This window comes from Nomascus leucogenys, chromosome 17 (assembly GCF_006542625.1).
Source record: "Nomascus leucogenys isolate Asia chromosome 17, Asia_NLE_v1, whole genome shotgun sequence".
Lineage (NCBI taxonomy): Eukaryota > Metazoa > Chordata > Mammalia > Primates > Hylobatidae > Nomascus > Nomascus leucogenys.
Genome location: NC_044397.1, coordinates 89,013,528 through 89,038,652, shown reverse-complemented (window position 1 = coordinate 89,038,652; position 25,125 = coordinate 89,013,528). Strand labels below are relative to the sequence as shown.

Here is a 25,125-nt window from a genome sequence, read left to right as displayed (position 1 = left end):
GGGATGGAAGGTCAAAGACTTCCTGAGTTGGAAGGAAGCTTCACAGAGAGGCAAACCCACGGCCAGCTCTTCCTGGGGCATCCACCTCCCCCTACCCCGCCCCCTAGTTCCCACCCCAACCCACACCCTTTCCTATTTACACCAGACGGAGGCAGACTGCAGGCTGACTCACCCTTGGCTCAGACCAAGCCATTGTTCTGGGGTGGGGAGGGCGGGTAGTAAGACTGAGGGACATGGCTCAAAGCGGGTGGGGGATGTCAGCTACACAAGTGACCCACAGACAGTGACGCCCAGACACATGGCGAGGCTGGCCTGCCAGACTGGGAAATGGCAATTGAGGAGTCAGGGTCGTGGCACCAGCGTGCTGCACTGAAGTGCTTGCTGGACACTGACACACACCCCAGGTATCCCAGACACACAGGTACACAGCCACACGGCGCCTGGCGCACACTCAAGACACTTTTTTTTTTTTTTTGAGACGGAGTCTCTGTCACCAGGCTGGAGTGCAGTAGCATGATCTCGGCTCACTGCAATCTCCGCCTCCCAGGTTCAAGCGATTCTCCTGCCTCAGCCTCCTGTGTAGCTGGGACTACAGGCGCACACCACCACACCCAGCTAATTTTTGTATTTTTCATAGAAACAGGGTTTCACCATGTTGCCCAGGATGGTCTCGATCTCTTGACCTCGTGATCTGCCCACCTCGGCCTCCCAAAGTGCTGGGATTACAAGTGTGAGCCACCATGCACAGTGACACTCAAGACCTTTTACATTCTCAGGGGCAGAATCCCCTTCGAGGAGAGAGAGACACACTCACACTCCACACATCATACACATCCCGGCTCACCCAGGCACGCACATTCTCACACTGAGCAGTCAAGTTTTCTTTGTCTCGCTGTAATTCACATGTTCAGACACACACACACACAAACACACCAGTCATCCAGAAAGTCCTACAAACTGACACCTGAGTCTCCCTGTCTGTCTCTCTCTCTCTTTCTCAGGTTCACACACACCAGTCATAGGGTCTTTCCTGTCTCCTATATATATATGTGTGTATATACACACTGGTCATCCAAATAGTCTTAGAAACATCCAGAAGTGTGTCTCTTTTTCACTTTCACAAACACACGTACACATACAAATGCCGTCACACACACTGCCATCCAGTCTCAAAGTGATATATATTCATTGTACAGCCTCCATCCCACTTTGTGAGATTCTTTTGTTTCTTTCTCTCAAACTCTCACATACACTCAGCTCTGTCTCACAAAGAGTCTATATAACCTTGATCATCAAAGCGACACCAAAGTCTGTCCCACACACAAGGGCACACACGAACATCTTCACCGGAATCACTGTGTCACATAGTCTGTTCATAAGGCAGTCTCTGCACTTTATCTTCTACAAACACAGATTAGGATCATCTAGCCAGTCCTGCTCAAGTGTACACACACACACACACACACACACACGCACCACTCACCAAACAGCCTCGCAGACACACACACTGGTCCAGTGTCACCCAGAATCTCTTTCACACACATATCCCAACACCCCCTAGTTTCTCTCTCCCCCATGGCCCCACTCCCCAACACTCTCATGCAGAAATGAGAAGGATGCCCAGGACAGAGCCACAGCCAGTATCTGGAGAATCTCCAGGAAAGACACCCACCTGCCTCCCTCCCCAGTTCCTTGATTCCCCACTCCTCCATGAGTAGTCTTTGACCCACCCTGCTATCCCATGTCCACACCCCTGCCCTCCCCCACCCCTCAGTCCTCCATCTGGTGGGTTCAGACAGGCACTCAGGCCTCTCCTCTGCCTCCCCCATCCCCCAGCTCTTCCCTCGTCCTCTCCAAAAAGCCCAGAGGCCGACGCTGCAGGCTTTCAGGGGTTGCCATGACAACAGGGCCTCGTCCCTCGTCCCCCTGGGGGTGGGCTGAGGACCCGGCCAGCCAGACCGATAAGGGGGTTCCAGTTACTGTGGCAACCGTTGCAGGCCTGAGCTCTCTGCTTCCAGAAGAGGAGGGGGGCGGAGTGAGTGAATGGTTGCCAAAGCAACCAGGGAGCCGCAAGAACTGAGAAGAGGCAGCTGAGCCCTGTCTCCCCTGCCCAGGGCTGCTGTGGGCATCGCAAAACATTTAAGCATCATTCTTCCATCCCTAGAGGTTGTTTTAGGGGAGGGAGATGAAGTGCAGATTATAAAACAGGATTGCACTCATTCTCCCAGCTGCCCATCATGGCCTGCCAGCCCATGCCCGCTCCCCCAGGCTCACCGTGTGATCGGTCAGGTCCACTCTCCGGACCTCAGCTTTCCTCTTCCATTAAATGGGGCCTGTCTCTCAGGAATGTCCCCATTCCTGTCTCATGAGTGTGCCCTCTCTCTCCCTTGCTCAACAGGAACCACAGAGCGGGTATGCCTAGTACAGGGCACGGCAGAGGCCTTGAATGCTGTGCACAGCTTTATTGCCGAGAAGGTCCGAGAAATCCCACAAGCGATGACCAAGCCTGAGGTGGTCAACATCCTTCAACCCCAAACCACGATGAACCCCGACAGAGCCAAGCAGGTCAGCTGGGGCAGAGACTGGGTTGCTGTAAAGCTGTTGACATTCACAAAGACACATTCCTCCCACATCACTGCTTACTGTGAGGTTCAATGGGACAAAGCTGATAAAAATCTCATCAGTCAAAGACCACATGGTAGCGGTTAGTATTATTCTTAGGGAGTCAGCTCTAATAGAATAGAAAGGACTCCAGACCATTTAGAGTGGGCTTGATTCAGAGAGGGAGTGAAGGTCTGGGAGAATGTGGCACGATTCCCTCCTGTTCGATCCTTTCTTCCGAGGATTCTCTAGTTCCTCTTATCCCTTCCACCTCATCCCATTGTCTCTCTGAACGACCTGCCTCCCACTTCCTGTTATCACCGGAAGTGACCTCAGTGACAGTTCAGCCACATCCAGAAGAGTTTACAAATGGCCTCTCATCCTCCTTCCCTCCATAATTAACGTAGGGGGGTAGAGGTGGTGTTTCATTAGCGAGAGAGGAGGTGGGTCCCTCTCCTACACAGCCCTCTCCAGGAAGGAATGGAAGGGGGAAGGCAGCGCCCCTCCGTTGCCTCAGTTACGGGGAAGCAGTGGCGTAGGGGCGTGGCAGGGAGTGGCCAATCGCTTCCCAGGCCTCTCCGGTTGCCATGACGACGGCGTGGACCGGGCAGGTGGGCTCCCCGCAAAGCTGTGGGCAGCGCTGTCTGGACCCGGAAGTGCGTAAGGGAACGGAAACGCGGGGCTGGCTCCCGTTTTCTCTCCCGTCCCCACTCCGCTATGCATGCGTACTCCATGCAATGGGGCGAGAACCCCTGGGCTGACGGAAGGGCCCCTTGCGAGGGCTCGTTAACGTCTACCTAGAGGCAAAGACAAGAGAGAGGGCGTCGGTAAAAGGAATCTGGAATTCTTGGGTCCTGTCGTTGCCCTGAGGTGGGGCAGAGCACAGGCCTGAGCTCCCCTAAGCTCATGGGGAAACGGTGGGCGGAGAAGGCTGGAGGAGCGCTGCAGGGTGGAGCGCTCCCAAAAAAGACAGCAGGGCTTGGGGCGTGGAGCGCGGCCGCTGTCCTTGGTGCTGAAGCTCCTCGCTCCCCGCCAGGTTTCTCCCGAATCCCTTCCCACCAGCAGGGCACAAGTTATTCACAGTTTACAGGGAGCCGAGGGCATTGCCTCTTCCCTCCGCCTTGGTCGTGGCCACAAGGGACTCAGGGTTCATCAGGAGTTTGTGAATGTTGCAAGGAAAATGGGGTCAGCACCATCTGTGCCTGAGCCTTCTACCGCCTCCCCCTAATCCACAGGAGCTCTGAGACAGTGGAGTCAAAAGGTTATAGAACCAGGATTTATTCTCTGCCTTATTACTGGAGTGTTCCAAAGACTGAGGGAGATCATAGCTGAAGACTCAGGCTCTGGGCTCTGTTGTTTAGTTGAATCCTTCTCCGTACAGTGCTTACATCCTATGTGACCTTGAGCAAGTGACTTTGATTTCTCCAGGCCTCATTTTTCTCACCTGTAAAATGAGATTCATTATGATGCCCCCTTAAGGGTGATGGTCAGTGTTCGTTGATGTTTGAAAAGCACATAGCTTGTGTATATAATGCATAGAAAGTTAGCCCCAAAAATGTTCTCTGTTGTTATTATGGGATTTTTGAGTCAGGAAACAGGTCTACTTCTTTTCTGCCTTGGACTTGCTGTGTTACTCAGAGCCCCTTTCCTTCTGTAGACTTCAGTTTCTCTTTTATTACAGTGCAGCAGCTGGGCCAAACCAGGGATTATAAATTAAATAACTAAAGTATTGAAAAAGGCAACAAAAGCCTTGAGGGTTGTTGCTCTCTGGAGAGGGTATGCCATCTTTAAAGGGAGAAGCCGCCACTCAACTCTACCGAATTATTGCAGTTTGGGAACATGAACATAGTGCTACGACATCTTCCAAATTTTTCAAAAGAAGCCATAAATTTTTTAGATCAACTGACTTTAAATTTTTTTTTATTATTATTATTATATATATATATATATATTTGTCTGAGACAGAGTCACACTCGGTCACCCAGGCTGGAGTGCAGTGGTATGATCTAGGCTCACTGGAGCCTCGACCTCCCAGGCTCAAGCGATCCTCCCACCTCAGCCCACTGAATAGCTGGGACTACAGGTGAACACGACCATGCCTGGCTAATTTTTTTTTTTTTTTTTTGGGACGGAGTTTTGCTCTTGTTGCCCAGGATGGAGTGCAATGGCCTGGTCTCAGCTCACTGCAACCTACACCTCCCGGGTTCAAGCGATTCTCCTGACTTGGCCTCCCAAGTAGCTGGGATTACAGGCACCTGTTAACACGCCTGGCTAATTTTTTGTATTTTTAGTAGAGATGGGGTTTCACCATGTTGGCCAGGCCAGTCTCGAATTCCTGACCTCAGGTGATCTCCCTTCCTCGGCCTCCCAAAGTGCTGGGATTACAGGCATGAGCCACCGCGCCCGGCCCCTGGCTAATTTTTGTATTTTTTGTAGAGACAGGGTTTCACCATGTTGTGGGCTGTTCTCAAACTCCTGGACTCAAGCAATCCACCCACCTCAGCTTCCCAAAGTGCTGGGATTACAGGCATGAGCCATTGCACCAGGCCAACTCTGTTTCTAAAACACTATGAAGGTCAAAAATATATATATGACTGTAGGCTGACTGGGGCCTGAGGATCACCAGATTGCCACTTCTAGGTTATACCAGTGGCTGTCACCCCTAGCTGATATCTGAGTCATCTGGGTAGCTTAAAATGCAGATTCATGGGCCCTGTCCCAGAACCACTGAATCAATATTTCTGGTAAGGCTTAGGAATCTGAGCATAAACTCTGGCCTGGGATCAGATCCTGACTCTACTGCTCATTACCCGTGAAAGAACTGGTGCAAGTTCTTTCTTTGTGCCTCCATTTCCCAATCTAGAAAATGGGGTAATAATAACACCTATCTTAGGGTTGTGGTGGAACCTAGATAAGTTACTCTATTAAACTGTTAGATGTTGATGCTGCTTTTGTTGTTATTGTTGGTGGTGGTGGTAGTAGTATTTGCAAATTTCCGTGGGCTTGCAAATCACTGGGGCAGATGGTCTCTGGTCCTTCTGGCTCTAAAACTTCAACAGTTCTATGGCTCTGTGATTCCAAGATTCTAAGCATGTATTATCTAAGATTCTACTGTTCTAATGTCCTGGGATTCCAAGATTCTATGAGTCTGCATCTGCAGATCTTTCTAAGACGCTGTGGTTCTACAATTCAGGGTCTATCATGAAGGCAGCTGCCATTGTCTTAGCGCTTCCCATGTGCCAGGCACTGGGCATCACCTTAGTCATTGAATGTGTCCAATAACAGACCTGGAGCAGTGGCTCATGCCTGTAATTCCAACACTTTGAAAGGCCGAGGTGGGTGGATCACCTGAGGTCAGGAGTTCGAGACCAGCATGGCCAACATGGCAAAACCCCATCTCTACTAAAAATACAAAAAATTAGCCGGGCATGGTGGTGCATGCCTGCAGTCTCAGCTATTAAGGAGGCTGAGGCAGGAGAATCGCTTGAACCCAGGAGGCGGAGGTTGCAGTGAGCCAAGATCACGCCACTGCACTCCAACCTGGGTGACAGAGCAAGACTCTGTAAAAAAAAAAAAAAAAAAAGTTTCCAATAACCAATAATCATATAGAGTAGGTGTGGTTATGCTAATACTGGAGATGAGGAAGGTAAAGCACAGAGAGGTGAAGGCATTTGCCTAAGGTAACACAGTTACTAAAGAATAAACTAGGAGGCTGGATGTAGTGGCTCATGCCTGTAATCTCAGCAACTTGGGAGGCCGAGGTGGGCGGATTACTTGAGGCCAGGAGTTCAAGACAAGCCTGGCCAACATGGTGAAACCCCATCTCTACTAAAAATACAAAAATAAGGCAGACATGGTGGCAGGCGCCTGTAATCCCAGCTACCCCAGAGGCTGAGGCAGGAGAATCGCTTGAACCTGAGAGGCAGAGGTTGCAGTGAGCCAAGATCGCACCACTGCACTCCAGCCTGGCTGACAGAGCAAGACTTTGTCTCAAAAAACCAAAAACAAAAATAACCTATGATTTGGACCTTGCTGTGTTGTAGAAACAGCAACCCTGCTGACTGAGTGACTACCAGAGAGCAGGCTGCCAGTGTCTCACTGAATATTTGCACAAATCGTATGGATCAGGAATAGTATGCCCATTTTACAGATGTGGAAAAAGAGGCTCTGAGAAGTAAAGGGACTTTCATAGGCCACAAGCTGGGAGGTGGAAGAGGTAGGAATTTTCTTAAAACCTAACTTTATTTTTCCCACATGATTAACCCCTTGTCCTCAAATCTTTCCTTGGCCAATCTATCTTTCCTTCACTGCTCTAAAATACTGCATCACAGACTAAATACCACTCCTGGTTCTGGTTGTGAACATGCTGTTCCATCTTCTTGATTTTTCAGGCTGTTTGTTTTTCCTGGTGATTTTTTTTTTAATAACACCTCTGTTGAGCTATAATTCGCATACTATAAGCTTTATTAGAAGTGTACAGTTTAGTAGTTTTGTTGTATGTTCACTGAGTCGTACATCAGTTACCATCTAATTCCAGAACATTTTCATCATGCCAAAAAGAAAACCTGTGCCCGTGAGCAGTCACTCACCATTCCCCCAGATCCCAATCTTAACCTCTTCCAGCCACTAATCTACTTTTGGTCTCTGTGGACTTGCTTATTCTGGATCTTTTATATAAACAGAATCATATAATATATGGTCTTTTGTGTCTGGCTTTTTTCACTTGACGTAATACTTTCGAGGTTTATCTGTATTGTAGCATGTGTCAAAACTTTACTCCTTTTTATAGACAAATAATGTTTCATTGTATGGATAGACCACATTTGCTTGTCTGTTCATCAGTTGATAGACATTTGGGTTGTTTCTCCTTTTTAGCTATGATGAATAATGCTTCTGAACATTCATGTACAAGTTTTTTGGTAGATATATATTTCCAGCTCTCTTGGGTAGATACCTAGGGTGGAATTGTCGGGACATATGATAAATCTATGTTCAACTTTTTGAAGAACTGCCAGACTGATTTCCATAATAGCTGTACCACAGATGTGGGATTTAAATCCAGCTCCATCCATGGGGATAACAATGACAATAATCATTTCTTTTTCTTTTTTTTTTTTTTTTTTTGAGACAGAGTCTCACTCTGTCGCCCAGGCTGGAGTGCAGTGGCGCAATCTCGGCTCATTGCAAGCTCCACCTCCCGGGTTCACGCCATTCTCCTGCCTCAGCCTCCCAAGTAGCTGGGACTACAGGCACCCGCCACCACACCTGGCTAATTTTTTTGTATTTTTAGTAGAGACGGGGTTTCACCGTGTTAGCCAGGATGGTCTTGATCTCCTGACCCCGTGATCCGCCCACCTCGGCCTCCCAAAGTACTGGGAATACAGGCATGAGCCACCACGCCCGGCTGACAATAATCATTTCTTGAGTGCGTCTATGGGCTTATGTTAACTGCACACATACATGATGCCCTATGCTTGGCACTTCGTAGGTGCTCAGCACATGTTGCTTATTTGAATGAACAGATGATGACTTCACCCACAGGGCCAAGCAGAAACATGGGGACTGAGGTGTAATCTGCCACTGGTAGCAGTTGTGAGTCACCTGAAGGGCACTCACACTCAGTTCCAGCTACCTGTGGTCATGCTTGGATTTCAAGCTCACCATTGCATGCATAAGCTCAATGAAGCCTCATCATAGTCCCATGAGGAGGTCTGAATATCCTTGTTTTACAGATGAGAAAACTGAGTCTCAAAGAGGTTAGGTCCCTTGCCTGGCATCAGATGGGGAACCAGGATTTAAACCCAAGCAGGTGACTCCAGAGTCCAAGGCAGCTTTTCAGGGATTTGTATGCACAGACTGCCAATGGGTAGCCTGGCTAGTACATTGCATTGTTTCTACTACACAAATCTTAGACATTTTGAAGAGATTGCCAACATTTAAAAACTAGGATGCTGGCCGGGTGTGGTGGCTCAGGCCTGTAATCCCAGTACTTTGGGAGGCCGAGGCAGGCTGATCACGAGGTCAGAAGTTCGAGACGAGCCTGGCCAACATGGTGACACCCTGTTTCTACTAAAAATACAAAAATTAGCTGGGCGTGGTGATGGGTGCCTGTAATCCCAGCTACTCAGGAGGCTGAAGCAGGAGAATTGCTTTGAAACTGGAAAGTGGAGGTTGCAGTGAGCTGAGATTGTGCCACTGCACTCCAGCCTGGGCAAAAGAGCGAAACTCAAAAAAAAGAAAAAAAGTAGGATGCTTCACATTTTACAAATCAGCATTTCCAACTCATCTAGAAAATGCCCATCAGGCTGAGTTTGGCTGCCCAGTTGCACAGTACTCTACCACTCCCCACCCCCACCAGGTGAGATACACCTGCTGCCTCCACCCATTCGCCTTCCTGCTTGGGCCTGTGGGCATGTCATCCTTCAGTCTTCATCCATCTATTTATTCGCTCACCCTTTGCTGAGTATCTACTGTGTCCCAGGCACTTTTCTAGGCGCTGAGAACCCAGCAGTAATAATACAGGCAAAAATCTCTAACCTCGTGGATTTGAAATTCTTTTACAGAGAAACACAAACAAGGAGATAAGTAAAATATAGAGGATGTCAGAGAGTGAAAAATACTATGAGGAAAAATAAAGCAGAGAAGAGGAAAAGGGAATGTTAGGGCATAGATTTTTTTCCTTTGTATTTTGAAAATATTTAAGGAATAGTCCCCATACACTGCACTTAGATTCACCAGTTGTTAACATTTGTGCGTGCATGAACACATGTGCATGCGTGTGTGTACATGCGCACGCACACACACAATTTTTGTCTTGATTTTTTTGAGACAGAGTCTTGCTCAGTCACCAGGCTGGAGTGCAGTGGCGTGATGATCTCGGCTCACTGCAACTTCCGCCTCCCAGGTTCAAGCAATTCTCCTGTCTCAGCCTCCCGAGTAGCTGGAACTACAGGCGTGCGCCAGCACGCTCGGCTAGGCATGCGCCACCACGCCTGGCTAATTTTTGTATTTTTCGTAAAAATGGGGTTTCACCATGTTAGCCAGGATGGTCTCGATCTCCTGACCTCGTGATCCGCCCGCCTTGGCCTCCCAAAGTGCTGGGATTCCAGGCGTGAGCCACCGTGCCCGGCTGACCTCATGACTCTTTACTCCTAAGTACTTTAACATGTATCTTCCAAGGACAATCTCCTACATTATTGTATTACTGTCATCACACCTAAAAACAAAAACAAACAAACAAAAATGCTAATTCTATACTATTGTCTCATTGGAAAGTCCATATTCAAATTGCCCTAAAATATCTTTTATAGCTATAGAGGATTTTTCAATCTGAGATTCAGTCAACATTCGTGGTTTGCATTTGATTGTTACACCTCATTAGTCTCTTTTACTCTAGAATAAATAAAGATTCTTTTTTCTTGTTCACAAGGTCTGGCTCTATCACCCAGACTGGAGTGTAGTGATGCCATTTTGGCTCACTGCAGCCTCCACCTCTTGGGCTCAAGCCATCCTCCCACCTCAGCCTCCCAAGTAGCTGGGACTACAGGTATGCACCACCACGCTCAGTTAATTTTTGTACTTTTTGTAGAGATGAGGTTTTGCCATGTTGTCCAGGCTGTACAACTTGTGAGCTCAAGCGATCTGCCCACCTCAGTGTCCCAAAGTGCTGGGATTACAGGCATGAGCCACCACGCCTGGCCTTTTTTTTTTTTTTTTTTTGAGATGGAGTCTCACTCTGTCACTCAGGCTGGAGGGCAGTGGCACGATCTCAGCTCACTTGAGAATCGCTTGAACCCGGGAGGTGGAGGTTGCAGTGAGCTGAGATGGTGCCACTGCACTCCAGCCTGGGTGACGGAGCAAGACTGTGTCTCAAAAATAATAATAATAATAATAATAATAATAATAAAGTCAGGGAGACCAACAGGGAACAGAGCATGGGGAGCTCTGTCACAGCAACACCCCCTTTCTCCTACAAATATTTTGTCATGTTCACTTGACTCTCTGAAATACTATTCATATTCATATATACACATATGGACATACCTACACTCGTAAGACTTTTTGACAGCTTTATTGAGATATAATTCACATACATACAACTCACCCTTTTAAGGTATACAGCTCTAGGCCCAGTATGGGGGCTCATGCCTATAATCCCAGCACTTTAGGAGGCCGAGGCAGGAGGATCACTTGAGCCCAGGAGTACAAGGCTGCAGTGAGCTCTGATCACACCACTGCACTCCAGCCTGGGTATCAGAGCAAGACCCTATTTAAAAGAAAAGAAACATAAAATACATGATAAATGAAGTGTACAGTTTATTGGCTTTTATTATAGTCACATAGTTGTACGCCTATTGGCACAATCCATTTTCAAACACTTGCATTGCCTTCAAAATAAATCCTTTTTTTCTTTCTTTCTTTTTTTAGAGGCAGGGTCTTGCACTGTCACCCAGGCTGGAGTGTAGCAGCACCTGTTATAGCTCACTGCAGCCTCAAACTCCTGGGCTCAAGTGATCCATTAGACTCCTGAGTAGCTGAGACTACAGGTGCACACCACTGCATCCAGCTAATTTATTTTTATTTTTTGTAGAGATGAGGTTTCACCATCTTGCCCAGGCTGATCTCTAACTCCTGGGCTCAAGCAGACCTCTGGCCTCTGCCTCCCAAAGTGCTGGATTACAGGCATAAGCCACCGAGCCTGGCCTCCAAAAGAAATCTTGATCGTCTTAGCTATGACCCCTCGATCTCCCATCTCAGCTCACCCTCTCCCTATCCCCAAGCCACCACAAATCTACTTTCTGTGTCTATAGATTTGCCTATTCTGGACATTTCTGTAAAAGGAATCACACAGTATGTGGTCAACCATTAACACTATCTAATTCCAGAATGTATCTATTACCCAAAAGAAATCCTATACCTGTAGGCAGTTACCCCCAGTCCCCTTCCTCCCATTCCCTGGCAACCACTAATCTACCTTTTCGGCTCTGTGGATCTGCATATTCTGGACATTTATGTAAATGAACTCAGCTGTGGTCTTTTGTAACTGGCTTCTTTCACTTAGCATAATTTTTTCTAGATTCATCCATGCTATAGCATGTATCAGTACTTTGTTCATTCAATTTATTGCCAAATAACATTCCACTGTATGGATATACCATGTTTTATTTATCCCATGAGACTTTTTTAAATAAAGAAGAAATAAAAGGAAGGTGATTTGTTATAAAACAAGATGAATTTTATTTTTTGCTTCTTAGTTGTTGTTTTTGTTTTTTGTTTTGTTTTGTTTTGTTTTTGAAACAGGGTCTGCTCTGTTGCCCAGGCTGGCGTACAGTGGCACAATTACAGCTCACTGCAGCCTCATCCTCCTAGGCTCCAGTGATCCTCCCACCTCAGCTTCCCAAGTAGCTGGAACCACAGGCAGATGCCACCACACCTGGCTATTTTTTTGTATTTTTACTAGAGACAGGGTTTCATCATGATGCCCAGGCTGGTCTTGAACTCCTGGGCTCAAGTGAGTCACCCTGCCTCAGCCTCCCAAAGTGCTGGGATTACAGGTGTGAGTCACTGCACCCAGCCAAGGTGAATTTTAATATGTAATTAAATAGTCAGGACCACAATAGAAGGAATAATGAATTAGGCAGCTGCTCACACCTAAGCATAGCTAAGTGAGACAACTACAAATGTAAAGTGATCCAGAGCATAATACTTGGGACTTAAATAATACAAATGCTGTTGCTACTGATGCCAGGTTTTCTAAAATGATGAAAACTTTTAGTGAAGCGCAGAGCAAAACAGCAAAATCTGCTCTTGATTTACTGGTAGTTGTATTCCTGGAAATTTCAGTAGCTCTTAAAACCATGCAAACAATACTTGGTACTTACATGTATCATGGGGTTGGGCTCTGAGCTCAGAGTTTTTTTTACTTTGTTATTTATTTTATGTATTTATTTATTTTGGGGGGATAGGGTCTCACTGGGTCAGTTGGGATCTGGGCTCAGAGACTTTTTTTTGAGTCAGGGTTTCACTATGTTGCCCAGGTTGAAGTGCAGTGGCACAATTACAGCTCGCTGCAGCCTATACCTCCCAGGCTCAAGTGATCCTCCCACCTCAGCCTCCTGAGTAGCTGGGACTACAGGCATGTGCTACTAGGCCAGCTAATGTTTTTAATTTTTTTTTGTAGAGATGGGGTCATGCCATGTTGCCCAGGCAGGTCTAAAACTCCTGGGCTCAAGTGATCCTCCCACCTTGGCCTCCCGAGGTGCTGGGATTACAGGCGTGAGCCACTGTGCCCAGACGTGGACTCAGAGATTTAAAAACAGGCTCTTCATCAGCATGAATGTCCAACAGGACATTCAAAAGTAGTCATATAGTGGCCGGGTGTGGTGGCTGACGCCTGTAATCCCAGCACTTTGGGAGGCTGAGGCGGCTGGATCACTTGAGGCCAGGAGTTCGAGACTGGCCTGGCCAACATGGTGAAACCTTGTCTCTACTAAAAATACAAAAAAATTAGCTGGGCATGGTGGTGGGAGCCTGTAATCCCAGCTACTAGGGAGGCTGAGGTGGCAGAATCCCTTGAACCCAGGAGGTGGAGATTGCAGTGAGCCGAGATTGCACCAGTGCATACCAGCCTGGGTGACACAGTGAGACTCCGTCTCAAAAAAAAAGTAGACCTATAGGGCCTGGGATGGCTCTTTCTTGTGAGGGACTGACTCTCCACTGTGGGGTACAGACACCTATGGTCCTCCCCACTGACAGCCCGCATCTCCCCTCAGTCCTTGCAACAACCAAAACCGCCACCCCCACAAATTTCTCGGACACCCCCAGGGTTTAAGGGGACATGGGAAGGATTTTTCAGAGGGAGGAATTTATGTGTAGAAATGCTCTCGGAGGTGCAAAAGGAGATGACTGGTTTTGAAATGTCTCCACAGGAATTAAGATTGATCAGACTTGCAGATGTTTGGACAGATGGGTGGTTGAAGGATGGCTGCTCTGCAACTGAGAAAGGGGAGGTCACCATATTCAAATGACCAACTTCTTCATCCTGGAGAGTTCCCGTGCCAGGAGTTAGAAGGAGATTGAAATCTAGATTCTTGGGTTCCTGATCCATTGTGTGACATCCAAGACATCCACTTACGTCTGCCTTCTCAGACAAAAGCCTTTGTGTTATCTTCATTTTACACATAGGACAACTAGATTAGTCTGCCAGGGCTGCCATAACAAAATGCCAGAGACTGGGTGGTCTAAAACAACAGGTATTTATATCTCATGATTCTGGAGGCCAGAAGTCCAAGATCAAGGTATCAGCAGGGTTGGTTTCTTCTGAGGCCTCTCTCCTTGACCTTCTTCTCCCTGTGTCTTGACACAGTCTTCCCTCTGTGTGCATCTGTGTCCTAATCTCCTCTGCTTATAAGGACACCAGTCAGTAAAGTAGGGCCCGCCCTAATAACCCCATTTTACCTTAATTATCTCTTTAAAGACCCTCTCTCCAAATATAGTCAAATTCTAAAGTACTAGGAGTTATGCCTCCAACATACGAATTTGAAGGGGACACAATTTCAGCCCATAACAACAGAGAGTTAAACGAGAAGACCATGTCTAGGGGAGCACAATGGATCAGGAACCCAAGAGCCTAGATTTCAGCTCCGTCACTAACTGGGGAATCTTAGGACAAGTCCTTTCACCTCTTGGGCCTCAAGAGGCTCATCTGTAAAGTAAGGCTTAATGAAGGCTTTTCCAGGGCTGGAAGTCAGAGTATGTAACACTAGAAGGCATGGGTGGGCCACGGTGCAAGCTTGGAGTGAGATCCTGGAGGGCCCCATTGGATCAGCCATTAAGCTTTTAGATGCTGGACACAAAGGAAGTACTAAGAGTCCCAGGTACATGGGACAGGGTGGTTGAGGGGCTACTGAGGGGACCTCGAATACTGGCTATTCATTAACCAACCATTGTGGATATATTTCAATTTTTTAAAAAAAAAATTTTAATGTTAGAGGCAAGGTCTCGCTATGGTGCTCAGGCTGGTCTCAAACTCCTGGGCTCAAGTGATCCTCCCACCTCAGCCTGTCAAAGTGCTGGGATTACAGGCCTGAGCCATTGCACCTGACCTGAAATATTTCAATATTTTTAACAACCAGTTGGACCATACTGGTGCATATCAAAAGGCCATGCTGGGCCTGATTTTGGACGCTGGAGAGGAGGGGTAGGGAATGACCTGAGGCTTCTCAGTCTCCAGCTACCGTAAAGACCCTCCCTTCGCCAGCTTGGTGGCTCAAATCTGTAATCCCAACACTTTAGGAGGCTAAGGCAGGAGATCCCTTGAGGCCAAGAGTTCAAGACCAGCCTGGGCAACATAGCAAGGCCCCGTCTCTACTAATATAGATAGATAAAATTATATATATATATATATAAAATTTTATTTTGAGACAGGGTCTCCCTCTATCACTCAGGCTGGAGTGCAATTTGGTGTGAGCTCAGCTCACTGCATCCTCCACCTCCTGGGTTCAAGCAATTCTCCTGCCTCAGCCTCCTGAGTAGCTGGGATTACAGGCATGTGCCAACACACAGCTGGCTAATTTTTGGATTTTTAGTAGAGAAGGAGTTTCACCATGTTGGCCAGGCTAGTCTGGAACTCCTGCCCTCAAGTGATCTGCCTGCCTCAGCCCCCGAAAGTGCTGGGATTACAGGCGAAAGCCACCGTGCCCAGCCTAATTTAATTTAATTTTTTAAAAAAATAAAATTAAAGACTCTCCCTTTTGCTCCCCACGCAGGCCAAGCTGATCGTCCCCAACAGCACGGCGGGCCTGATCATCGGCAAGGGGGGCGCAACGGTGAAAGCCGTGATGGAACAGTCAGGAGCGTGGGTGCAGCTGTCCCAGAAGCCGGAGGGCATCAACCTGCAGGAGCGCGTGGTGACGGTCAGCGGCGAGCCCGAGCAGGTGCACAAGGCCGTGAGCGCCATCGTGCAGAAGGTACAAGAAGACCCCCAGAGCAGCAGCTGCCTCAACATCAGCTACGCCAACGTGGCAGGCCCCGTGGCCAACTCCAACCCCACCGGCTCTCCGTACGCCAGCCCCGCGGATGTGCTGCCAGCCGCGGCCGCAGCGTCGGCCGCCGCCGCCTCCGGCCTGCTGGGCCCCGCCGGGCTGGCTGGCGTGGGGGCCTTTCCCGCTGCGCTGCCCGCCTTCTCAGGCACCGACCTGCTGGCCATCAGCACGGCGCTTAACACGCTGGCCAGTTATGGCTACAACACCAACTCCCTGGGCCTGGGCCTCAACTCGGCCGCAGCCTCCGGTGTCCTGGCCGCCGTGGCCGCCGGGGCCAACCCAGCAGCCGCCGCCGCCGCCAACCTCCTGGCATCCTACGCGGGCGAGGCTGGGGCCGGGCCAGCCGGAGGGGCCGCCCCGCCGCCGCCCCCGCCTCCCGGAGCCCTGGGGTCTTTTGCGTTGGCCGCAGCCGCTAACGGCTACCTCGGGGCCGGGGCGGGCGGCGGGGCGGGCGGAGGGGGCGGCCCGCTGGTGGCCGCTGCAGCCGCGGCCGGGGCGGCCGGGGGCTTCCTGACAGCGGAGAAGCTGGCGGCTGAGAGTGCCAAGGAGCTGGTGGAGATTGCGGTGCCTGAGAACCTGGTGGGAGCCATCCTGGGGAAGGGGGGCAAGACGTTGGTGGAGTACCAGGAGCTGACGGGCGCTCGCATCCAGATCTCCAAGAAGGGCGAGTTCCTGCCAGGCACGCGGAACCGGCGGGTCACCATCACGGGCAGCCCCGCGGCCACGCAAGCCGCTCAATACCTCATCAGTCAGCGGGTCACCTACGAGCAGGGAGTGAGGGCCTCAAACCCCCAGAAAGTGGGATGAGGCCTGTGGTGTGTGCTCCCACCCTTCTCTCTCCTCCCATCTCCTCCTCTTCCCTCTCCTCCTCCCCGCCCCCCCAACTCCTGACCTCAGCTTGGTGTAGTCCTGCTCCTCTTGGGATGGGGCTGGGGTAGGCCCGACTGCACCCTCCCCTTCTGGTAGTCATAGGCAGGATTGAGTGACGGTTGGGAAGGGGGCTCAGAAGCCCCCTCCCCAGCCCGGAACTGACCCCCTCCTTCCTCCCTCCCTGTGCTTGGCTGGGCCTGACCCTTTCTGTCCCAGGGCCCAGGTCTGTGTGATATCTGTATATATTGCATTTTGTTGATTTTAATAGAAAACAAAGCGTTATTTTCTCTTTCTTTCCCTCCTTTTTTTTTTCTTTTTTTGGTAAGGATTTTTTCCCCCTTTATAAGTTTTTGTTTCCATATGGGAGGAGGGGAGGGAGCCTCTGGGTCACCCAGAATGAGGGGCCTTCCCAAAACACAACACCCCACCTCTCTGCTTTCAGTTCTAGATCTGAGGGAAGCCATGGGAGTAGAGGTAGCAGAGGCGTCTGAGCTGAAATGGGGCATTTGGAGCAGGGACCCCAGAGTTCCCAGATCTTCTCAGCTACTCTCCTCCCACTGGAGCTGTCCCTCCTAGGTGGGAACGTTCACTCTTTTGTTTTCAGGTTGTATGGGGGGGCAGGGACAGTGCTGCTGGGAAGGATGCCAGCTCTGGGATTGGGCCAGTCCTGTGGGCAAGACTTGCAAGAGGCTGGATCAGCTTGGTGTGGTATCTCTGATGGCTTAGAGTAATAGCAATGAGGGTCTCTGTTGTGATATCACTGAGTACTTTCTGGGGTGCTTCTGGGCACCCCTTATGATGTCACAGGAAGCAGTTCCCCAGAGGTTACTTCCTGTGAACATAAGAGAGCAGGTACTTCCTGTGATGTCTCAGGAACCTTCCTTGAAGATCACTTTGGTGATATCATGGGAAGATGTACTTCCGGTGGTGCCTAGAGGTCACGTCCTGTGATGTCATTAGGCTGAAGCATGTACTTCCTGTATTGGACAGTGACCAGTCTCTGACCTGCCTTCTCCCTCCACACCCTTCTTTGGTGGGTGTTGGCCTGGGGGTCTTCCTAGGAAGAGAATAAGGCACGGGATTTGGATCCAATCTGAGGACTCTAACGGAAAAAAAACAGTATTGTCAGGGTCATCTCCATTCAAACACGTCAAGTCTGCGAACTCACCCTGGAGGGAGGGGTGGGAGATGGACCTAGTGCGAACTACTGTTAAAGACCTCCCTTCCCACCCCTGCCTTTTGTGTGCATGCCTGTGTCTGCGTGGCTTTGTTTCATTGAATCGGGTGAGCCAAATGTGTGGTGGCTCTGTCAGGCCAGTATGGCCAGGTGTAGAGTTCAGTGAGCCATAGTAGGGTCCCTTGGGCCAGAATGCTTCGTGTGGTCTGATGGGTTAGATTGGTTTGGTGGCTTCCAGCAAGCTGGCATACTTTGGTGATGTCTGATGGATCAGAATGTTTTGGTGTGCTCACCAGGGGCTCTGGAGAACTAGAATGTTCTGATGGAGTCTGACAAGCCAGGCGGCCTTGAGAGTTGGTTTAGGAGTGGCTCCCTGAGTGCTGTGGCTGTGGTCAGCTCTAAGGACCTGTTGGCAGACTGAGATTTCAGGGCCTGACAACCATATAGACTAGGACAGCTGAGACCTCCCTCTACCGCCACCCATCTCCCCCTCTTCCTTGGAGACCACCTCCACTTTCTCCAACCCAAAGCAGGGCGCCCAGTGCCCTGGTTCCATCATCAGCATCTCTGGGGGAGGGGCGCCCCATGCCCACCCTCTCCTCCATTTGTCCCCCTCCTAGGTCTTCCAAACCCTTCTCTTCTCTATGGCTTTGGGGGAAATCCAGCCTCCTTGTCTCTCTCCTAAAAAAGGAGGGAAGAAAAGCCACAGAGACAATTCCTGCCCCTAAAGCCTAGGAGATCCCTCTCCCTTGCTAGAGAGCCACCCCCAAATCAAAATGTGAAAATCCCTAGAAAGCAATAGCCTTCGAGGTACCTTGCACTGAATTTCCCACACCAGCCCTTCCGCCCGATGGGAGGCTGTAACTTGGGCACTGGGATGACTTTTTCCATGCCCTTGTCATCTCCAGGGTGGGGGACAGGCCCCACTTCCCTCCCCTATCCCCCACTTCCCATTGTTGTTGCCCCACCCCTAATCTCCAGACTGAACCCAGATGGAGATCTGAGTGCCAAAACAATTCTTGATGTAACTTTGTACATATCTTCTACTACCGTTGGGGGCTCTTGGGGTTAGAGGTGGGGGCGGCTCTGTGGGCCATTGCTCCCCTCCACCTCTCAAAAGACCTTACAGTATTTCACAGTATCTCTACCCGCACGCGAGTATTACAGTATCTAGCTGGAATATCCCCCTACAGCCCCGCAGGCCCCTATGAGGAGGGGAAGGAGCCAGGGAGAGGTGAAGTAAGGTCTGGGACTGGGGAGGTGGGATCTGAATGAGCTCATTTGCATATCATTTGCATCCTCCGCTTGGCAGCCGCTTTCTACAAACCCATTCCCTGGAGTCTGGGTCCCAATCAGCTGGGTCCAGGACTCCTCTCACACAGACACATCTCCGGAGGCTGGGCCTCCTGAAAAGTGTTTGCTTGGGGTGTCTGTGTAACAACCCCTCCCTATTCATATTTCTTGGGGACCCCCTACCCAGCCAGCCAGGGTGATCTGAAAGGTATACTTTGCTAGCTCAGTGAGCTAGTTCACTCACCATGTTGGTGAGCGGAGAGCCACACACCTTTCCCCATTTTATCCTGGGAATCTCACTCCACCATCTTTGCCATCTCTTGAAAGTCCCTTCTGCAATCTGACCTCAATCTTTTGTGCTGCAGTTTGTCCAGAGGGGACACAGATGTGGGGTCTGGGATGAGGATTATTGAAAAACCTATCACCTCTTTTTTTTATTCCCCATCTCGCTATTAGCCAATCCGATCTCAGAGTCTCTGAGTGGCCTCCTTGCACCCTTCTCTTCAGCACCCAGTAGGTGCTTAATAAGTGTTTGCTGCATTGAATTATCTCCCTATTGCTTCTCATTTGCCCTCTAGCTTCCCATACCTTCTCCAAGTGTCTTCCTCCCTTTCTTTGTCTGGCCCCCTATGACTTTCTATTGTTTTTCCCTCCGTGTGGTTTCCACCGTTTTCCGTCCTGTCTCTATCTTAGTCTTTGTCTGTCTTCCTCCTCTCCTCAAGTGTCTCAACTCTCTCTCCCCAATTTCCCCATTTAAAAAAAAAAAAGTGCCAAACTTCCTTGGAACTGAGCCGCTCTGGGGGGAGAGGACCTTGGATAGAGGGGAGGAAATGGGACCATTTCTCTTTGAGGAGGTCCCTAAGAGGCATTGGAAAAGTGTGGACGTGGAGCTAAATTGGGTCCCCCTTCCACAGCCCTCCCACCCTGAGTTTTTCTTAGAATCTTTGTAAGAAAAAAAAAAAAAGAAAAAAGCTCTCCTTTTCAACTTACCCCTATCCTTTTGGATCCCCCCAAATTCCACCAGCCAAGGAGAATCCCACTTGCCAACTTCCTGGCAAATCTATGGAAATTGGGGAGGAGGAGACAAGCTCAACTCCTCCTCTGCTAGCCCAAGGGGCGGTACCAACTGGATTCAAGAGAAGGACCTCAAAGCACCTATGAGAAGAGGGGGTTCGATGTGCCAAATTAACCTCCTTCATCCCCCATCTCAGGGGGCTCTGAGCCAACCTGCCCAGCCACCTTCTTCTGCCCCATCCCAGCCATCTCTACATGGGCAAGGAGACTTCATTGCAATAATTAGTAGGGGTGGTGATCAGAAGACAATGATTTTGCCATTTCTATCTACCCTAACGCCCATCCTGGACTTGTAGGTGGGCATTATGGGTATCCCAAGTGGATGTTGATAAAAGCCGACCTATAGATGGTTGGGGACCTCTATTTGGAACACTAGGGTGCCGCTTATCTGCGAGGTGTATTTCCTCTCCCGTCTGGACCACCAAATCCTTCAATATCCCCTCGTTCTGTTTCTCCTCCCTGTTCCTCCATCCCACATCCTCCTTCTTACTTTGTTTTGATTGGTGTCCAATAGTTTGGAAAACGAGAGGAGTCCCCCTGAATGGATGATTGCTGTTTCAGGACCGGGATTAGAGGCTGTGATAGACTGTGCAGTGGCAAAGTAATAACAAGAGTGGCGATGAGGATGGCAGTTGGGGCGTCCAGGCTGCTGACTGAGTGCCCGCCTGTCGGTACAGCCAGCCAGGCCTTCGACAAGCACCTGCCTGGAACCCAGGCTGGCTGTCCTGAAAGCCTGGACTGGATGTCACGATGGGGAGAACGGGATCGCGATACCCAAGTTGGGGCACAGGCGGGCCAGGGACACTGGTTTACTGGGGTGACAACACCCAGCCCTGCTATCGCGATCCCTTTGCACTGTGGTCAGCTGTCTCCACGCCGTGGTTGGAGAGGGCTTCTCTCCGGGCGCCGCTGCTGGTGTGTATGGTCCGTCTTAGTGTCCCCCGCAAGTTGCACTGGAGATTGCTGGGTGGCAGGGAGGGAAATGGGAAAAGAATCTGTGGGGTCATGGTGGTGAAGGCTGCTGGTTTTTAATCCCTTCTCAACCAGTCCAGGACACTTGTCTCCCAGAGATAACTGGGGGGGACTGCCTAACCCCCCCTCCCCCACCCCTTTCCCTACCCCACCTCTCCCCCCAAAACCACCAACCTCTCATCTTCTAAGTGACTCCATCACCACCGGCCACCGGGACCTGCGGCCTCATTGCTCCAGCCCGCCCCACTCGACCGTCAGACTCGCTCATCGAACTCTTTTTGATTAACCCTTTCTGTGTTCATCCCACGGAAAACTGTGTGTCCAGCAGGGGGGAGGGGGGAGGCTAGGGGCAGTTGCTACCTTTCCTCCATCTCCTCCCACCACCCATGCCTCCCCACCCGCACCCCATCCCATGCCCACCCCCATCCCTCACCCCTAGGGTCTGCCCCACCCTGGGGATTGAGATCCTCTATAAATATCTATGCTATTTGGCTTTGTCCCTTTAAAAGGCGGGTCCAGGGGCGTGGCCTCCCTCAAATGGAGCACTCACTCTGACCCCCTCCTTCCTGTGCCCCCCACACACTCCCCATGCCTTCATTGTAAATAGTCACTTTTGTACTGGGTTTGAGCCAGGGGACGTGGGGAGTCATTTTTTTTTTCTTTATGTTGGCATCTCAGGCCACTGGAGGCATGGCCCACATCCCGGGTCGATTTGGGAGAATTTTAAGGTATGTCCTCTCACCTGCCCCCATCGCTAAGGATTTCAAGCTATCAGTATCACTCTAGAGGGATGCGGTGCATAGATTCCCCGGCAGGGAGGTGGGAGAGGTGTGGAAAGGTGTAGTCTGGGAGGATGCCTCCGTTTTCCCCTTCTGTGAAATGGATTCATCCTCCAATTTCCCTGAGAAGCCTCAGTGAGATAATGGTGGAGTCAGAGGAGCTAGAACCTCTCTTCCCCCTTTCTCTGTTGGAGACAGGGTAGGAGAAGAATGGGGGGCGGGGGAGGCTGTAGGGCCATCTTTGGAGAACCGATTGCTAAATCCTTCTTAGGACCTTAAGGTAGCCTCCTCTCCAGGCTTGTTCTCCCTCTTGGAATATGGGGAGGACTGGAGGACCTCTAAGGTCCCTTGGTTCCCCCCAGTCCTTAGATTAAAAGGCCCAGGCCCCAGGCTGGCCCCCTGCCTGCTGTCCCACTCCTTCATTCCATTTCTTGGAATGTGGCCATGCCTCCAGTGCCTCCATTCAACCCCCTCTAACTGATTCCTTCCATCTTCTGCGACCAGAGACGCCGCCTGCCTCCTCCCCACCACCTCCAGAAGCTCCTGGCTGGGGTGCACTGCCGTCTCCTCCCACTCCCCACATTGCCATGCCTGGGCCACGCCCACCCCACCCACTCACCCACCCCCAGTGTCCGTTGTGTGACCTAGTGCACCATGTATTAGCTTCCATGGCCCCCACCCCAGCCCCCACCACACCCCCTTTCCCCACCCCTTCCCCCTCGGCGACTTCACCTTTTTTTGCCGCGATAAACGCCATCTCAGCATCTGTGTCTAATGTTGTCTTTTTTGCTTGACATCACACACTCCTTCTTAACCCATCCCCTTCCTTCTCCCTCCTCCCTGCACCTCCACCCTCATCCTAAATTCTTTCCCCCTTTCCCCCAGGGCTCTGGGCATTTAGGGGAAGAGGGTGGGGGGACCCCTGAGGATGGTCCCAGATGGGGAAGCTGGGGAGGGAGGACTGTTCTCTCTGGACGGGGTGAGCATCCGGAGTAACTGTGATTGAAGAGAAGCAGGTGCTCAAGTTTAGCTTCCAGAGGCCGGGCGCAGTGGCTCACGCCTGTAATCCCAGCACTTTGAGAGGCCGAGGCGGGCAGATCACCTGAGCTCAGGAGTTCGAGACCAGCCTGGCCAACATGGTGAAACCCAGTCTCTACTAAAATACAAAAAATTAGCTAGGCGTGGTGGCATGCACCTATAGTCCCAGCTACTTGGGAGGCTGAGGCAGAATTGCTTAAACCTGGGAGACGGAAGTTGCAGTGAGCCGAGATCGCACCATCGCACTCCAGCTTGGGCAACAACGCAAGACTGTCTCAAAAAAAAAAAAAAAATGTAGCTTCCAGGGCCTCAGTGTCCAGTCAGGAGAACCAACACCACCACCACCACACACATATGCAGAGCCACAGTCCCACAAACAGGCTCTTGTCTTGGACTCACATCCCCACACACAGCCCTGCAAATACACAACGCCAGATAGAATCAGGATAGGCCAAGGTCGAGGTTTTCAAGTCAGGTGAGCTACGGATTTAGATCCCAGTGCTGCTATGTTACCCTCAGTCCTTTGCTCCTCTGAGCCTTCATGTCCCCATCTGTAACACGGGGATTTTTTAAATTGTTATTTCTACATCTTATGGCTTATGCTTGGATCAATACACTGTTCACTTTTTAAAAAATGATTACTGAAGACCTATGCTGCATAAGGCACTGTTCTAGGTGCTGAAGATAAAGCAATGAACAAAACAGACCCAGGTATCTCTGGCTTTTTGGAGCATACAGTCTACTGGAATTGGGAAATTCTTCTTAACACAAAACCTGACACGTGGGACTAAAATGAATTCGGAGGTTGCAAACCATTGGCCAACAGGCAGGTTCAGTACCCCTAATTTCATTTGACCTGAACAGTGTTTTGTGGAATTGTTGCCAGCATTTAAACATTGGGAGACTTTTGAAAACATGGGTTTCAAGACCCTCGAGAAATGCCATGTGATAGCTTTGATTGCAACTGCCACCTGCCCATAATGGGCTGGCCTGGGGCAGCCACTGCCACTCACCCAGGGCAGAGAGGCTTAGCCCCTTCCTGATCTGCACTGCTCATTTATGTCACATGCCTAGGCTCTCGATGTTACAGCCCCTGAGCAAATATTTAAAAATTACTAGCCTGGCCGGGTGTGGTGGCTCACACCTGTAATCCCAGCACTTCGGGAGGCTGAGGAGGGCGGATCACTTGAGGTCAGGAGTTCAAGACCAGCCAACATGGTGAAACCATTTCTTTACTAAAAATACAAAAATTAGCTGGACATGGTGGCAGGTGGCTGTAATCCCAGCTACTCAGAACACTGAGGCAGGAGAATCACTGGAACCCGTGAAGTGGAGGCTGCAGTGAGCCAAGATCGCACCACTGCACTCCAGCTTGGGCGACAGAGCGAGACTCAGTCTCAAAAAAAAAAAAAAAATTAGCCTGGCTGGATGTGGTGCCTCACACCAGCACTTTGGGAAGCCATGGCAGGAGAATCACTTGAGCCAGGAGAATCATTTGAGCCCAGGAGTTTGAGACTGTGTCTCAAAAAAACTTAAGAATTAGCCAGGTGTGTTGGTACATGCCTATAGTCCCAGCTACTCGGGAGGCTGAGGCAGGAGGATTGCTTGAGCCTGAGAGGTCGAGGCTGCAGTGAGCTATGATTGCATCACTGCACTCCAGCCTGGGCAACAGAGCAAGACTCTGTCTCAAAAAACAAAAACAAAAACAAAAAAAAGATAAGTAATTGCCTTACATGTTGGAGGTATCAGAGATGCAGCTTGGCAGATGATGACAGGGAAACAAGAGACCAAGCCCAAGAAGGCTGGGTGGGGTGAGGCCAGACGCTTGGATCCTGGTGTGACCCAAGGCACTTTCACTTCCTCTCCCTGGCTCCCAATCTCCACATCTGGAAAATGCCCTAGAAAGCTGTACTTGCTTTCTGGAATATTCCAGAAGGATTCTACATCTGACTCATCCCTTCAGTACCTGACATAGAGAAAACGCTCAGTGCATGGTAGTCACCAGAGACCCCCTCCAGCTGATGAAAATAACAATAACAGGACTCCAGAAAAGGACACGCCCAACAGAGGGGGATGGAAGGAGAAGGGGGACTCAGGCTAGGATAAAGTAAGCAAGAGCGATAGGGATGAAGAGGAGGGCAGACATGGAGATGAGGCTCCAACTGCTGGGCATGTGTCCATCCACTCATTCATTCATTCAGCAAGTATTTATTGAACACCTACTGTGTTTGGGCCTAGGGATATGGTGATGGCCAGGACACATCACTGTTCTTCTATT

The 25,125-nt window shown here is 50.1% G+C and overlaps 1 protein-coding gene across 3 annotated transcripts in view; it reads left to right on the top strand.

Annotated features, from left to right (window-relative positions):
• The window catches only part of NOVA2 (NOVA alternative splicing regulator 2), a 41,456-nt gene extending 18,883 nt beyond the window's left edge, over positions 1–22,573 (top strand). For all 3 annotated transcript variants that reach the window (XM_030796414.1, XM_030796416.1, XM_030796415.1), the window contains 2 exons: positions 2,399–2,565; positions 15,369–22,573. In XM_030796414.1, coding sequence (XP_030652274.1) covers positions 2,399–2,565; positions 15,369–16,451 — 1,250 coding nt within the window. In that variant the 3' untranslated portion in view covers positions 16,452–22,573. The remainder of the gene's footprint in view (positions 1–2,398; positions 2,566–15,368) is intronic.
• The last annotated feature ends 2,552 nt before the right edge of the window (positions 22,574–25,125 follow it).